This window comes from Miniopterus schreibersii (genome assembly GCF_964146895.1).
Source record: "Miniopterus schreibersii genome assembly, chromosome: 3".
Classification (NCBI taxonomy): domain Eukaryota; kingdom Metazoa; phylum Chordata; class Mammalia; order Chiroptera; family Miniopteridae; genus Miniopterus; species Miniopterus schreibersii.
In genome coordinates this window covers 32,089,509-32,107,679 of record NC_138103.1, presented here as the reverse complement: position 1 = coordinate 32,107,679, position 18,171 = coordinate 32,089,509, and the positions used below count along the sequence as shown (strand labels likewise).

At 36.2% G+C, this 18,171-nt stretch overlaps 1 protein-coding gene across 2 annotated transcripts in view; it reads right to left on the bottom strand.

Moving 5' to 3' along the window:
- Positions 1 to 18,171, bottom strand: part of FBN2 (fibrillin 2) — a 218,363-nt gene that overhangs the window by 79,341 nt on the left and 120,851 nt on the right. For both annotated transcript variants that reach the window (XM_081133119.1, XM_081133118.1), the window contains exons 16-20: positions 15,365 to 15,517; positions 13,710 to 13,763; positions 12,006 to 12,131; positions 8,733 to 8,858; positions 4,096 to 4,215 (exon numbers count right to left, since the gene is read on the bottom strand). In XM_081133119.1, coding sequence (XP_080989245.1) covers positions 4,096 to 4,215; positions 8,733 to 8,858; positions 12,006 to 12,131; positions 13,710 to 13,763; positions 15,365 to 15,517 — 579 coding nt within the window. The remainder of the gene's footprint in view (positions 1 to 4,095; positions 4,216 to 8,732; positions 8,859 to 12,005; positions 12,132 to 13,709; positions 13,764 to 15,364; positions 15,518 to 18,171) is intronic.

Below are 18,171 nucleotides of genomic sequence, written 5' to 3'. Positions count from 1 at the left end.
ACACAGAAAAGGAACTATGATGAGACTGGCAGGCCCATGAAGGGATAACTCTTAAATTCCGGTTCCCTATGGAACACAACAGTGGGTAAGAGGAAGTTATCTACAACCCAAGCCCCCTGAGACAGAGATTAAAACAAAACAAACAACTCTGTCCTTGACTGGATACAGAAAGTTATAGGGCAAGGATGTGGAGAAGAGATGGACGGTCACTTTGCATTTTACTGTTTTGAGATTCAGTTTGGGTAAATACTGTATACAAATGAAAAAGACTTGCTCATCAGCATTTGTATCTGGCCTTAAATTACAAGCTTTTTATCGGCTTACACCTGCAAATTCCATAGCATAGAGGAAACAGAATCTCCTGGAAGGCTACTGTGTATTTAAATAGTCCAGACTATTGTGTGTTTTAAGGACCAGGACTAATTATTGATTTGTCACGTTGGCTGTAGTCATTTTGAGTAAGATATATTGTAATAGTACTTGCTAATATTTACTGAGGTAGCAATAAGCACGATTAAAGGCTTTCCATGTATTAGTTTATTTACTTGTTAGAACAACCTTATAGGTTATGTACAATTTACAGATGAGAAGACAGGCACACAGAGGTCAACTAATGTACCCAAGGTCACGCAGTTAGTACAGTAGTACAGTGTCCCCATCAAGCCAAACCTGCATAGTCTGATTTCAGAGCCCTCGATCTGTAACACCAGGCATCCTCTCTCTTTCTCTGTTTTATGTGTGTATATACAAACACACACAGAATATGCATGTGGTAATATAGTCAGGGGTTAGATGACATGAAATACTGCCATTTGCCAACAGGCAACACGGATGGATCTTGAGAGGATCATGCTAAGCAAAGTAAGTCAGACAGAAAAAGTCAATAACCGTATTATTTCCCTCAAATGTGGGACATAAAACTGAAAACAAGTCATCAAACAGGACAAACAAACAAAAAGCTCACAGACACAGACAACAATAAGGTGGTTACCAGAGGGAAGGGGGAGCGAGGGGGGATACAAACGGGCCAAGGGGTGAAATACATGGTGATGGAAGGAGACTTGACTTGGGGTGAACACACAATGTAGTATATCGATGATGTATTACAGAATTGTACACTTGAGACCTATATAATTTTATCAACCAATGTCACTCCAATAAGTTAAATAAAAACTTTTTAAATCTCTGAAAAAAAATAAAGCAGGGTAAGGAGATTCGAGGCAACAGTAAAAGTGAAGAGAAATAATGAGACTGAGGGTTGCTGGTGGTGCTGGTGAAAAGTAGTTGAAATATGGATAAACTTCAAGTACAATCAACAGGATTTGCTGATGGATTCAATGTGCAGACTGAGAGAAAGGCATCACAGATGATTGCAAAGTTTTGGGGGCTGGCAACTAAAAGAATGGAGTTGTCATTTTTTCGAGACAGAAATGATTCTAGGAGACACAGGTTCAAGCTGAAAGATAGGAAGTTGGTTTTAGACATGTTAAGTTTGAAGTGTCCATTAGAAACGTCTCTAAATGGAGACACTGTGCAGACAGATGGAAATACGAGTCTGCCATTAGTGGAAAGGTTGAGGGTGGAGAGATAAATTTGAGAGTCAGTGTGGAGGCCATCTAAGCATGAGTGTAGACATTTGAGAAGCAAAGAGGTTCAAAGACTGACCTGTGGTACACTTCAAGTTGGAGAGCAGGAAAATATGAAAGACTTAACAAAGGAAACTGAGCCAGAAAAGAGACAGGAGAAGAGATAAAAATGAAAAACTTCTTGAGAAGGGGTGAGTGACTAACTGTGCCAAACACTGCTAAGACCGGCAGGCCAAGATGAGGAATGAGAAGAGACCACTGGGTTTGACAACAGAGAGGTCATTGCCTTTGTCACATTCATGTAATTTGAGGACAGGATGCAGACCCAAGCCAAAGATGAGGGAAATTGGTCTGGATTGTGCAGAGCCATCAGATGTGAGCAATGTAATGCATTAATCAATTTACTGTTCTATTACAGTTAGCAAGTCTCAACCAGAATACAATAGTCTTTTCAAGCAGTTTACAAAACAGTGTAGGATTAATTTACATTTTGGAAGCTTGCCAAATAGATTCCAAATTCCTAATTATTCTTAGTATCTAACTAACAAATGTGTTCTAGTTTAATTTTAAATTTGTAATCACATTAGGGAATTTTTATTCTGTTCTAAATTTAGAGACCTATGAAATGGCTGCTTGTTTGCAGGCTAAACACAGATTAGAGCCACTTGACAATACTATGAAAAAAAAATCCATAATTTTTCTCTCTATATATTTTATTATTTATTTCCTTTTTAAAAATGGAATTCTGTCTTAAATTAAAAAAGATAAAATGATGTCTAAATTTTTAAAATATTAAGTAACTATCTTTCTGAGCAGCTTTAGGCTGGAATATTCAAATTTAATCATGATGAACACATAACACATTGGCTGAGAAAAACTTGGTGGTATTTAGTTGCCCAACATAATAACTTGGGAATAAAGAGCCTTTGTTCTTTTTTTCATTAATAAATATAAGGGTAAAAGACCAAAATAATAGAAGTGTTTATGATGAAGCAAAGCTAACATATCTTTGATTGTCCAAGTGGCATACAGATTTAGTATTCTGAGACATTAATTAACTAATGCTGAGTTCATTTCCTTTGCATAATAGAATGACTCTATCTCAGTTGGAAATTGTGGCTTAGCAAAAATATTTCTGCTTTACCAGATCCAACCCACATGCCTCCTTCCCCCCACCTCCCAATCTGGAATTCTATAAGAAGAAAAGAAATGCCCCAGGCAGACGGCAGTCTATTTCCTAATATGGAGAGCTGAGCAAGCCTCAGATTTCACCAGCTGAGCTGACATTTCCAAAGGGAAGGTTTTCATTGATAACCTTGAACTTGGCCATTTCTCTTCATGTAACAAACAGGTACTCTAGCAATATCATACTATCAGCTAAATATTGTCAACATCAGACATAATGCTGAAAATACTATTGTCTTTGGCAAATATTAAATTGAAAATTTGCTCTGGCTACATCACAAAATCTTCCAATGTATTTGGCACTATGTAAAACTGCAATATTTTCCTATTTGGAAGTATACATTTAGTTCACTTTAAAGGTGGACACTATCTAATGATATATAAACTGTGGTATGCCTAGCCAGTGGAGCCACAGACACTAGAAGGAGAAAAAAATTACAGGGACAGTTAATTTTTTCCCTTACATGTGCTGAATTGTTCCTTATGGTAACTGATCATATGATCTCATTTTATATATGTCCTACTGTCATTATCAAGCACTGACCTTAAATGTTTTGAGATATATTAAAAGATGAGCCCGGCCGGGCGTGGCTCAGCAGTTGAGCGTTGACCTAGGATCCAGGCCATCGGGGGTTGATTCCCAGTCAGGGCACATGCCTGGGTTGCGGGCTAGATCAATGACTCTCTCATCATTGATGTTTCTATCTCTCTCTCCCTCTCCTTTCCTCTCTCTGAAATCAATAAAGATATATTTAAAAATAAAATATGAGAGTTTGAAAGTTTTGGAACCTTTCTCCCTTAGAGATTTCCCAAAGCAGAAAAACAGTTCTCTTCTCTTCCTTGAAGCCCATAAATTTATGATTGATGAGAGAAATGAGAAAACAATAAATTCTTTCTATTTGTTTAAAACTAAAACTCTTCAAAATCTTGTCCTGTTAACTGAGTCCAAATGCTCTCACACTTTGTTTACCATTGAATGTTGTTTATAAAAAGTATGCCGCAGGGATCTGATTGTGTTGATGCCTAAGGCATTCTTAGAGTAAAGAATATAAATATGTGTGTGGTATGGAAATGCTTATAACTTACAGCATAATATATCTATTTATATGAAAGGAACATTTCCTATAATCTAATAAAATTTAAGAGCCTGCCTAGTTTATGCTATCATGTTTTACTCCTATGTTGATAACAAGAGAAAACAACTAGAGTTAACTCCTGATTATTAGCTTCCTGAAATCATGTTCTGTTTTTACCCACAGTAAGGCCCGAGGCCTCTGCTTATCTAGCGGGGAAACTGAAACATCTCACTGCGCATGCATCTTACCAATACAGATCAATCCTGTGGAGCTGAGTTTGCTGCCAGGAGAACATTCGCAATTGAAAGATCCAAGGTTGTTCCTGCAGGCCCCATTGACACATGGGTTGCTTTCACATTCATTTATATCTACAATCCAGGAGGAAAAGATTCTGTTAGAACTGCCATGTGTTTCTGGAAAATATTATTCCAACAAGCCACGCTATGCCAGAATGTCTGGTAAACTTGGCTCTTGTAATTTTAATATGGATCTATGAAGCATAAAGTGAATGGGGAACGGAGACATGCATTTTACAGCGTGGATACACACATACACAACGGGGGATGCAGTAGGACTGCAGGAAGCGGCCTATTTTGAAAGGGTTTAGTACACGAATCTTCACTATTTTACTACAATTTTACATAAATTAGATTACTTCCCCCCATAATAGGATGTAATTGTCCTGTGGGAAATTTGAATTTCCCATAGAAAGCAACACATTGCTAGGTGCAACGTGCTGTGCACAAACAAAGGCTGACTGTTTCTGTCATTTATGGCTCCATGAGGTTTTGGAAGAATTTAAAGAGCCTGTATTAGAGATAAAACGTCACCATGCTGGCTTTAGTTCCAAACTCCTGGATACAAATCAGAAAATAAGGGATGAAATTTCAATGCCAGGTAGAGGATTCTCCTCCATCCTTAGCCTGTTCATATTTATGTGTTTGGCGTGGAGAGTTTCTTAAAGCACATATAAGTTTGGTAAAATAAAATGAGAAAAAAAAACCCATTTGCTTCATATAGACCTTACTATCATTAATTTCACTTGAGTCCTAAATCAAATCATATACCATAATCTAAACAATTCCTGTTGATAGTCAGAAGTAAACAGAATTAGAGTATGCCTATGTTCTCATGCGGTGACTAATGAAAATGTCAAACCAATAAAGTTAATAGTTTAACATGAGTTAATTAAAAATAAATACAAGTTTCAGCTAAAGTACTAGCAACAATGTCAAAGACTGACTTTCAGTATAAATTCAACCACTCAATTTAAAGAAGGGGTACACAGGTTTCTTTTTGAACTTGGTTAATTTAGCTGAAACAGATCAACATATCTCAAGACATTTTTTTTGTTGTTGAATACTAACTAGGGTTTCCAAGTTCACCAGAATACTTGTTATTTTTCTAAACACCTCTTTGAATTAGGTATAAAATACTGTATTGAAGGAAGCACGCAAATAAACAACTATAACATTGTAATGCTTGCTTTTGATCGTCTCAAGTCAAATATAAACCACACTGGTCCTGAAAAGGCAGGGCTCATTGTTGATTTTCAAGTAAGTGGACTTGAAATGCAAATTTAAAAATCAATGTGGAAAACAGGTGTGTTCCTTCTTTGCGACTTCAAAACTACTAAAGAAGTATCCAGGTAGTCATTTAATTTTTGAAGTAAAAATTGTTTGAGGAAATAGAAACACATCTTTCTTTCAGCTTGGTTGTAACAAGAAAATCCCTTAAAAGAAAAATGTAAGAGCAGGTTTTGTAAATATAGTACAGATTTGGAATGAAAGAAATCTATTCCAGAGTACTAAAATTCTTTCAATAAAAGCAATGTAAAAAAGGAATCAGAGAGTCAGGAAGCAGATAACTAATCTGAGGACAGACTATATATAGCTCACCTATTCATTTCATCTGTAAGAATCTCCCCAAACAGAAAAATGTCAATATCATATATTTAAAAATCCTATTTTAAATTAAGCAATTATGAACTCCGAAACTATAAACACACACAATGACAGCTACAGATATCAACTGTTTAATTTTTCCTTAAATACAATGTTTTTATGTTATAAATGTCATGGAACCAGGAATTGAAACAGTTCACTGTACATTCCTGGAAATAAACTTCAAAGCACATCTGGTTTACATTTAACTAGTTATGTCACTGGAAACACAATCTAAACCACAGTGCTTGCTGTAAAAATTTTAACTTTCACAGGCTCTCAGAGCTCAAACAAAAAAGTAAAATAAATTTTTTGTAACTTCAGTCTGAAATATCAGAGGAACTTTATTATTACTGCTATCGTATATTTAAAACGGCCTATTGAAAACATGAATGACAAGCACAATTAGTGAAGACACCAAATATACACAGAGAAAGTGAGAGTCTGTAATGAATCTGCTAATAATTCCCTGTCTAGTCTTTGGAAATTAGTTTAGGAAGAACAGAATGAAGAGAACTGCTTCAGGCAGACAAATTTACTATGTGAAATTCAATGGTGGAAATAAAAAGGAGACCCAAGGGAAAAAGAGATTCGTGGCCTTCAGGTCTACTTTTTTGGCAAAACATTTAATAAAATGCAAATAACAGTGGGAAGGAAATGTAGAAGTAAAAGTTATTTGGTTAGGTTTCTCATGATAAATCAGTTTTATTTCCACCAATGTCATAAGGTTACAGCCAAAATATTTCCCTATCATTTCTTTTTTATTTACATAACATGAACTTCTTTCTTCTGAATGACAAATATGAAAGATATTTCATATTAAAGAAAAGGCTCAGAGTTTTCAGGAACAATTATCCTTTGGACAAAACAAATGAAGAGAGCTGTTTCTAACCCTCGCTGCTGCCTGGTTTTGTATAATGTGCCGTAACGTTTATGGAGTCACCCATCGTTACGCTACTAAACACCATCTGCTCCTAGTCTTCACCTGGCCGCGTAAGCATGGGAGTCCTACCTTTTCTTTATTTTTCGGTATGTTGGCTCTTTGTAGCCTTCAACTCCATCTTACTAGGTAAAATGGAGGGGATATGCATACATATCACTGACAATTCAGTATACAAACCAAACTGAATCAAAGGCCTTATCTATTCAGTTCTCCAGTACGTGTATCTCTCACAACAGCACCAAAGGGCACTGTCGCTGCGGACAGGGAAACCAGTCCCAAGAATCATCAGCTCCCCAGTTACATCAAGAAGCTACCCCAACCTGTTCTTGCTTCCAGAATTTCTTAACATTTAACAGAAGCGTATCCTCCAACAGACAACAGATAAGACAAAAGACAGTGGGAAGCAAGTGTGGAAAGTTGGGAATAAAGAGAAAAAAAATTAATAGGCTCTTGAAACCCCTTCTCCCACTCACCAAATACCTACCCATGGAGGAAACGGAGCTAGAATCATTTTTTTCAGAGTAGACTGCTCAGAGCAATTTTTAAGAATAATCGGTGTTGGGGATGGGAGGGAGTGGGTACTAGAAAATAAAGTCTCTGGTTGAATATATTTGAGAAGCCTGAGCTAGTTTAAAAAGAGAGCTTTTATATCTTACAGAAAGATATTCAAAACTCGCAAGTGTGCCCCCTGCTCATCTACGCAGAAGATGAACCTTCAAGTACTTTAACTGGGAATGGAATGAGGGTTTTTCTTTGAGGAGCCTCTGCAAGATGGGGGGGGGGGGGCAGGAGGGGAAACAGTTATCAGAACTAAGATGACAAAAACTGTATTTTACACTGTTTTCTTTCCTTTTTTCCCCCTTTCTTCAGCTAATTACTGTTTTTCAGTGGTCCCTCCAATTCAACTCAAATTTAGGATTGCACTTTGTAATTGCATTTCATTGACTTCAGCTGAATCACTTGTGTTCTGGCATCTTGTTCCAGCCCTAACTTGTTTCTGTTCACAAGAATGCTTTGAAGTTAAACAACAGGATGAAGAGAGAATGTTAACATCTTTTTGCATAATGTTACCATTGCAGTTTTCTTGGCTTTAGAGTCACTAAGAAACTAATACTTTAACAGATAAGGAAAGGGCTATTCAAAATAAAGATGCAATCTCTTTTTAAAAAGTTACTATTGGGAAGTATTGCATTTGATAAAGTCAGGGGACACTTCTGTAAACTCACATAGAGAGACTTAAAAGGGACAATGGCTAGTAGTCATACAACAGATTATTTTGAGTACACAGCACTTTGATCAAGAAACAAAAACATAATTGAATGCACTCATTACTTAGCTGGTATCTCACTAAAAATGAGGCTTTCCCTAAGCATTTAACTCATTCATGTAACTTCCACTGCAGAGAAATGTGGTTAAAAGAAAAAAAGCCTTTAAACACCAGTTTGTGATCTACAAACCCAAACAATAACTTTTAAATTATCAAATGAAAAGGACAATTTTTTATAGACTATAAATTTAATTAAGGTAACCATTTTTAGTCAGGCAGGCCTCAAATATTTTCTGGGCCAACCTCTGAGGTATTATAGCAATCATTTCATAAATGAAATGCTTCAGAGCTGAATTTGCCATTACAATTCCAGGTCCCCTAAAGTGTCATAGCGGTTTTTTAAAAGGAAAACAAAGTAAACAAGCAAACAAAAAATCTGACATTTTATTTCAGCAAGTAAAACAAACGGGTTCCTTTCACTTATTTTTCACTTTTGTTTTTAGATGATAAAATGTTTGTGCCAAACGTCTGCTGTTATTTTATCTGAATGGGACAAAACCGACGGTGTTCATAAACTGTGAAGTGCACGCCGATTAGCTGAACGAAACTATACAATTATAAAAATATTCAAACAACACTCTTTTTACTATATTGCTTTGTCAATGTACTTGACTGCTGTGCCGAGCTAGGTGCTTACGCATCTGCATCTGAGGCCAGCGAGACGGCTCTTACCTTCACAAGTCTCCGTTTCGGTCCTGAACACGTACCCAGGGGGGCAGGTGCAGCTGTAGCTCCCAGGCGTGTTGCGGCACAGGCCGTTGTCACAGAGCAGCCTGTTTACCAAGCACTCATCGATGTCTGGAAGCAACCATCGGAAGACAGGAGAAACACATGTTGAAACATACAGCACAGTGACCAACGACGTTTTGTTTTTATTTTTTGTCATCCCTCTCCTTGACATAGTCTCTTTGTAGCCATAGAACATTCTTTGATCTCAAACAAAATATATTCCGTTTTATTCAAATGGAAAATTCTTATGCTGGTGGCCACTTTTAAGATGTTTTGAAGCCCCTGGGGGGTATGTTGAAGTTTGGAAAAGACACATTACTGGTTTGTTCTTCATTTACTTGTTGTCCTGTGGTGGTATTATATGAGATATATTTTAAGCACAGATGAAACTGATTAAAAGATGAAACTCACTTGCCTATATGCTTGCTTATGTGTAATAAAAATAACAATGTGAAAAACCCTTTTGAGTAAAATTCTAATGAAGAATGCATTAAGTGGCAGTTAAACAAAAGGTATTTACTAGTCCTTTCCCATTATTATTATTTTTTTTACCTCAGAAACAATTATTAATGGAAATTAATGATGTATTTTATATATTCTTTTAGCAGTCTAGAACAGCCTAGAAAATATTTAAAACTCAAATTTAAGAAGCTCACATTAAATTTTATCTTCATATTCACACTCCCATTTCTGCAAGAATAACTTATAATAGAAAGAAATAAAAGTTGCAGTTTAGGGTGAAGAGTTTCTTTCACTGAAAGTTACATTTTTAGTCTTGCAAATAACAACTGTACCCGACCAACCAATATACTGACATTGTAAACATTTGGAAAACAGAGATTGAAAAAACATTTGCCATAAATTCTATCACTACTGATAATATTAATTTTTTGTGTTTTATCTGATTTTTTTCTTTAGATATTATGTTTTTGTTCCAATTTAGAATCTTGATTTTTAAAAATTAGCATTATATTTTAAGCATTACTATAACTTCCCTCATATTGTTTGTTTTGTCAAGTAGATGCATCACAATTTATTTACCTATTACCCCATGGTATGGGTTGTGTCCCTCAAAAGCTATGTTGAAGTCCTAACCCTCAGTACCACAGAATGTGATCTTATTTGGAAATAGGACTGTTACAGAAGTTACCTAGTTAAAATGAGGTCATTAGTGCAGGTCGTAATCCACTATGACAGGTGTTCATATATAAAAGGGAAAAGAGAGACAGACACATAGATGGAAGATAAGTGAAGACACACAGGGAAAAGATGAACATCTGACTAGAGTGATGCATCCACAAGCCAAAAAACGTCAAGGATTTCTGGCAAACCCTGGAAGCTAGAGGAGGAAAGGAAGGATTCTCCCCTGGTGCCATTAAAGGGCGCATAGCTCTGTGGACACCTTAACTTTGGGCTTTTGGTTTCCCAAATTATGAGACAATAAATTAGTTGTTTTAAGCAACCCAGTCTTGGGTACTTTGTTACAGCAGCCCTAACAAATGAAAGCTGGAATTTGGCTTCTTTTTATTTTTAAAATCTAGTTTTAATTTTTATCAAAATTATGCATATGCCAAATTTAAAGAGTTAGGCAGTGCCATGAATTGTGTTCAGCATGGAATGCTCACTGAATCTGTTTTCAGTAGAGTAGCCATGTGCTCAACTGTACTTGGAAGGTACGCTAGAAGGAACTTGGCTTTTGATGAATAAAAGCTAGCTGGTTTGCATATTTTGTAAATGTTCAATAATCTTTGGCTGGTACCCTTCTCTGGAGGTGTCAAAACCTATTATAAGTACATGATACTTAATATACATTTATATATCCATCTGTATGTATTTCTTCAACTCAAGATCAAATGGACATATTCAATAATAAAAGCCAGTACCATAAATGCAGAAAAATGTTTTCATTTTTTTAATTTTAATTTTTTTTTTAATCTTAGAGGAAAGAAGAGAGAGAGAAAATCAATCGATCGGTTGCCTCTGGCACACGCCCTGACTGGTGATTGAACCCACAACCTGGGTTTGTGCCCTGACCAGAAATCAAACCCTCCACCTTTTGATGTATGTGACGACACTCCAACCGAGCCACACCAGCCAGGGTGGAAAATATACTTCTTTCTAATCATAATCATCAAGACTTGAATGTAAGAATCATCAATGATTAGATACAAAAATTATTATGTATAATGATGGATCCAATAATATTCATTTTTAACCTCATCTGAGGATATTTTTTTCATTGCTTTTCAGAGAGAGTGGAAGGGGGCACAGAGAGAGAGAGAGAGAGAGAGAAACATCTATGTGACGGAGACACATTGATTAGTTGCCTCCCATACCTGCCTGGACCGGGGCCAGGGATCGAACCCACAACTGAGGCTCGTGCTCTTGGCTGGAATTGAACCAGGGACCCTTCAATCCGAGGGCTGATACTCTAACCACTCAGCCAAACCAGCCAGGGCAATATTCATTTTTTAAAAGTGAACTCAAGCGCTCTTTTGGAAAATCTAGATTCTTCACAAATTCTACAATATATGAACTAGATCCCTGAGTGTTTTCAAACATTCTCTTTTTTTACAAAAAAGATTTTTTATTGATTTTTAGAGAGAGAGGAAAGGAGGGTAGGGAGAGAGAGAGAAACATCAATGTGAGAGCAAAACATCAGTCAGCTGCCTCCTGAACACCTTCTACCAGGAATCAAGCCCGCAACCCGGCTATGTGTCCTGATGGGGAATTGAATCGGTGACCCTTCAGCGCAAAGGACAGCACCCAACCAACTGAGCCACACCGGCCAGGCCAAACATTCTCTTTTAAATTACAAAAAGGAACACCCATCTTAGTTATCATGTTTAGATATGTTGTAGCATATAAATTAAAGTCTGTCAACCTATAAGACTTTATTTTCTTAACTTACTATTATTTATACTGCTCTGTTAATTCCTGAAGTCCATTTCTTAGTGAAAAATTGTGGAATTAAGATATATGCAGAAAAACAAAAGAAAAAATTAAATACTAAGTTTTGCCACTAAGAAGTTTGTTCCTATGTAACATAATTTGTCTGATTCCAAAATTTTTATATCATGTGTACTAACAAGGAAACAAGAGAAACTGCAAGATCTCTAGTTATCTTTAGTAATTTATTTATACTTTGATTTCTCCTATAACCCATGGGATTAAACTATATGAGAGGCTCCTATATAAATATAACAAATGACTTACCAATACAGTTTCTTCCAGAGGCATCTGGTTCATAGCCACTGTTGCAATTACAACGGTAACTACCACGTAAGTTTTCACAAATTCCATTGGCACATATATCAGGATCCAAAGCACACTCATTGATATCTGCATCAAATGTCGAAAGTTTAATGCTCACAGACATTTTATTGTTTGCTGATACATTCAGGTCTAATAAAGATCACTCAATATATGAAGTGTTTAACTCAGCAAACTCACAATTTGCCTACCTTTCAGAGAGGGAAAGAAAATGAAAATAAGGAGTAAGAATAAAACTGAGAGATACAGGACACTTCCCTGGTAAGTCATAAGGAACATGAAGGGAACTGGCAGAAGTTCAAAGAATTAAACCTTGCGATGTGCCTGTATTTATGACAAAATTAATAAAGAAATTGATAGGCTGTTGGCTCAAAATCCATAGGAAAACTCATCTTGATAGGTATTATAACCATCTAATTAATAGACAAAGCTTTATTAGGATGGCCTATGTAATTTTATGGTCCCTGAAGGTATGGGATATTTCTATTTTATTATATTTTTACAGTCAACTAAGTAATATGACACTTAATAAACTTTTTTTTCTGTTGATAAGTTGAATTAATGGAGAGGACAGTTCAAACGTGGATGCTGGAGAACACGTTGTTTTACGGTAAGCCGTGAACATGCCTACTGTCTGTCACCCATGTGCAGTGGGCCTTGAGGAAGGATGTGCCTGTATCAGCGACCAAGCGGCTTCAACAGGTGCTCGCTCTGTCGGGGAGGCCAGATTGAGAGGGAATAAAATACAGAATAGGCATAAAATCAAATTTTGGTCACTATGCTCAAATTTTGGTGCTATTGTTTTCAAGAATTTGGAAGACCACACACACTCCAGAAATGTCAGCCTTTAGATTTTATTTTTGGGAGAAACATGCTGTAAACGTTTTCTTCTTTACTCTGGTTTCTGATATTCATTGCAAAGGTGTAACATTATACTGTCAACTAAACTAAAATTTGTCTAGACTCTTCTCAGACATGAAAGTAGAAGAAAATATATGTAAAATGAAGATTAACAGCACCCTACAGTTTTATTTAAAAAAGAAACAAATGAAACTATATAAAATACCTTTAAAATAAACACCATATGTACTTAATATTTAATTTTCCATTTTGGAATTTTGTTAATCATATTGCTAAATTTAAAATAAGAAAACTTTAATAAATTTCATTCCTTTAGTTGGATAAAAACATTTTAGTATTTTCAGGCATAAATAGTCCTAACAACTTACTTTTAGGGCAATATATTCCAAACTTGATCCATATCAAATATGTCTTAAAATTTTTTTTAACCATGTTACCATTATTTAATTTTAAAAATTAACCCACTCTTTATTTTTTTAACCTAAATACCAACTCTAGCCTCTTCTTAAGCAATGGTATCCATAAAATCACAGGTGTGGTTTGTCACTGACATTTTTAACAATGCATATTTAACAGATATGTATTTATCCACTATGAAAAAAGTGTATCCACATACCACTTCATAATCATCTAGTTTACAACGTTGTTCTAAGAAATAATTTATCTTCTCATTTTACACTGATATATTTTATAAATTAAATATAATCATATTCATAATGTTACAACAGAATCATAAAGCTATACAATTATATAATTATTATAAGATGGAGAATAGAATAGAGTTACCTCTTCCATCCACTGTGATACCTACGCCACTACTACATAGACCATGGAATTCAGCTATATGATAAAAACAAATAGAGAAATTAAAAACTCTAAACTATATCTGCTTTATACAAGACACTTACATAATTCCAAAAATACCATTAGAAAGAATTATATGTATTAACTTTTAAAATGAAAAACAAAAAGACTATTTTCTAGCACATAATTATTATAAGAATTTCAAAAACAGTGCTCTTTTCCCTAAATGTACCCGGTTACCCTTCTATCAGCAGCAAAAGAGAGTATCCATTTTTGTACACCCTCCTGAACACTGAGAAAAACCAGTCATCTATACTTTACCAATCTAATGAACAAAAATGACATCTTATTTTAATTTTCTTTTCATTTTAGAAAGATTGGGCATCTTTTTATCTGGTAATCTACCATTTGCATTTCTGCTTTGTAAAGTCTTATTTGTGCACATTGTCACTTCTATGAGCATTTTAACTTCCCTTATTGATTAATATAAATTCCTTATAAATTAAGAAAAACATTTTTCCAATTTATATGTGTTTTAGTCTTTAATATCTGCTTTAAAAGCCCTTTATAATGACAAAATAACCAGAATTTTATATATGCTATAAGAAAATTATTTTTATTTTTTTAATTTATTTTTTAAGATTATTTTTATAAAGTTTAATGTTGGGAGCTAATTTCCTATTTTTTTCTGACATTTATCAACAATATTCATCACTTAGTTCAATTTCTCCTCACTGATGTAAATGCTGTCTTTATCGGATCCTACATTCCCATTTACTTCTAGACGAACTCTCCTTGTTTTGCTAAGGTTGGAACAAGCTATTTAGGATTCTTAATGGAATGACAAGCCATTTCCTTTGCTGGGATGCTTTTCTTCTGTCTTCCATGTGGGGCGTTCTTATTTTTTTTCAAGTCCGAACTAAACATGCCCCTCTCTGTGAAGTCTTTCCCAGCTTCCCCAGGCAACTATTCCCTCCTTTACACTCTCCCAGTTCTTTATGTCCCTTTAAAAGGGCTAGTCTCATACTAAATTATAATTTATATGTTCACCTACCTATATTTTCAACTATCTCCAACTTCAAAGAAAAAGAGATTGTGTTCATTGTTTAATCTATATTGTGCTTACATATGCTCAATGCAGGCTTATATAGTCAATACAGGTTTAGTATGAACAAACAGGATCACCCTTATCAACCTGAGAGTCTGGAATTACTGACTGACTGTGGCCTAAGACCATTCTGCATTAAGATAGAAATAAATAAATAAAATCAGGTTCTGGTAAAGTTATTATAATCTTCAAAGCAATAAGTAAATTTTATGCTATTTGTCTTCGACAATGAGATCATAGATCAAGGACATTGAGACTAACATATCCACATAAAGAATCTGTTTTAGCAATCATAATTGGATCAGCAAATAAATTTTCCTATCCACCATGTGTTCTCTTTGTCTAGAGATCTTAGGTAAATACAAGCCAAATCTCATTAATTGTCTCTCGTACCAACACAGGTTTGGACTTCTTTTCTTCAATTAAAAATAATGACAAAACACTTCAGACTTGATGTACTCGGTGGCCAAATAGCTAACGTTACATTTCTAGATTCTTGATTGGGTGTGAAACCAGCCAATGGGACTACCTGAGTTTTTAGCAGGGCATGGCTGGCAGGGCTCTCCGAAACCATAGTCTGGATTGGCACAGCAGCATTCGGACTTGGTCACCGCACCCGGGAAGGGACGGACACACACTCCCTTCTTGATTCCACCATAGCATGTACTGCGCATGTGAGTATCTGAAGGACACAGAAGAACAACGATTTGGGTAGTGACAAAGACATAGAGATTTCAAAACTGAAGGCTTCTTTTGGCCTAAGAGTGGAAGCTTCTAGAGGGCATCCGCCACTTCTTTTTCTTTGTCTCTTTAGCACCTAATAGTGTTAGGAAATAAAGAAATGTTTGTTGAATGAGGAAAAGAATGAATCCATATCAACAACTCATTTTTTTTTTCTTTCTCCAAGCAGTTTTATGTGCTATACAAGCAGCTGTTATCCCACTTATCCTCACAGGCCTTTCACTGAACCAGGTACATTCCTACAGTTATTGAGCTTTAATCACTGGCTAGACTCTACTCAAAATGACATTATTTCTGTTTTAGACGTCCTCGTAAACAGTGAAGTGCAGTGAAGTTAAACTGCCTTGAGATGACACTGCTTGACCATGAAACTTCTTACTTTCTTTTCAATCCCCACATACAATGTTTTAACCTTAGACTCTCAATAAATTCAGTTTTTAAAATTAATAACGATCACTATGTGTCCTTGGCATTGTGCTAATTGCTTCACAGACATCATCTCATTGAACATTCAGGTCAACAACTCCCTAGGTTAGGGATCATTACCCACACAGTACAGATGAGGAAGGTGAGGTTCAGAGGGATGACTTAAGTAGCTCTAAGTCCAAGGCGATCAACTGACTAAGCTGGGATTCAGGCTCAGACTCGTGTGACCTCCACAGTACTTCCTCTTTCTACTGTGTCATGCTCCGTCTCAAAGAAGAACATCCTTCTTAGTTTTCTCACTCTCAATCCTCATAAAATATGCTACAACTGTAAGAGACAGTAAATGATGAACTATAAAAAACTCAGACCATCATAAAGGCCAGAGGAGCAGTACAGCTTTTAGGCAGTATATGCTGACATAGTAATTCCATCAAAGAGATAACCCTTATTTTAAATATCTATAATTACTCACAACTTGTTGGAAATAGTTTTCTCTGCTTGTTATGCAAAGTGAGTCACCCAATGATTCCTTATGATCTGGTAGTGTTTCTCATTAAGACGCTGAGATTCATGGCTGCACTAAAACAGTGAGATGTGTACATGCTCCAGTGGAAGTGGGCCATGAGATTTGCCAGCCAACCCTGCAGAGAGCATGTGTCGCCCCTTCCTGTTTCAGCTGCGACAGAGTCTCACAGTCTGCTCTGAGTTATACACAAGGGTAGGACTCGGTGCAAAGACAAATTTGCACAAACACGATATAATTCCCAATATGATTTTTGTGAGTTCTTCGGATGTCACCAATCATGCCAGAAGGCATCATAGAATGGTCAAAGTAATTTCTGTTTTCATGTTAAGAACATAAGCCACGCACAATTTTTAGAAGCAAGTTGATCAAAAGCCTATGGTACTCACTTGAAAAATGAGACAGGTTACATACTGGTTTGTGTTACAGGTCAACAACACCCAACACCAGAAGTTTCATGAAAAAGAAGGTATTGTAACTTATGTGTGGGTTTTAGGGACATAATTGTCCCAGGCTCTGATCCCTGTGGGATCACCTTAATTAATATTTTTCTCACCCATTAAATAAGGATAGAGTTTGTATTATAAATGAGAATGTGTTTGTTAAGCATTAAGCACAAAGCCTAGGGCACATAGGAAATACTCAAAATATGACGGCAACCTTATTTCTCTCCTTTCTTTAATGGGGACAGGTGACCTTTTTCTGTGCAAGACTATGCCCTAGATGTTATGCCACTATAATTGCAATAGCTAACTTACTGGACATTTGTTGTGCCTGACATTATTCAAAGCTTCACATAGATGAACCTTATATTAACTTATTTAATCCTCAAAGCAACCAATGAGAAAAAGAGGCACAGAGAGGTAATGTGTCTTGTCCAAGGCCATACAGCTGGTAAGCAACAGGTAGAATAAAAGAAAGAAAATTAACCTTTAGCTGACAGAAATGTCAAACAGTGTTCATAAAGATGCTGACATATTCTTAAGCTAATGTAACCAGGTGTAAAAATTTTTCTAGCTGAAATCCTACGGTACTGAACATCAAATAACAAGGTGAATTTGGAGACTCCATCCTGAAGAAAGTAAATAGGGAAAATTAGTTACCTGGTACTTAAACCCTTCCCAACATCGAAGCTACAAATGGTTTGAGAGAGTGGCAATTAAGAGAGGGGTTTTTCTATTGCGTAAATATACCACAGCTTTGCAACAGCATGGATGGAGCTGGAGAGCATTATGCTAAGCAAAATAAGCCAGTCAGAGAAAGACAAGTACCATATGATCTCACTAATATGTGAATCTAATGAACAAAATAAACTGACGAACAAAATGGAACCAGAAGCATGGATACATGGAACAGACTGGCGGGAGCCTGAGGGGAGGGGGTGGGGGTGACTGGATGAAGAAGGTGAAGGGATTAGCTAAGGATCATATATGCACAGGCCACGGACACGGACAATAGTGTGATGAAGGCCAAGGGAGGCTAAGGGGAAGTGGAGGTGGGTGGAGGTGGGCAAAGTGTGTGTGTGGGGGGGGAGCAATAGTGTCAGCATTAAAAAATTTTAACAATAAAAAGAGAGAGGGTTTTTTGAAAAGGATTGTTTTTTGGCAAGTGCTAGGTTATGCAGGAGCAGTGGGAGGGGAGATCAG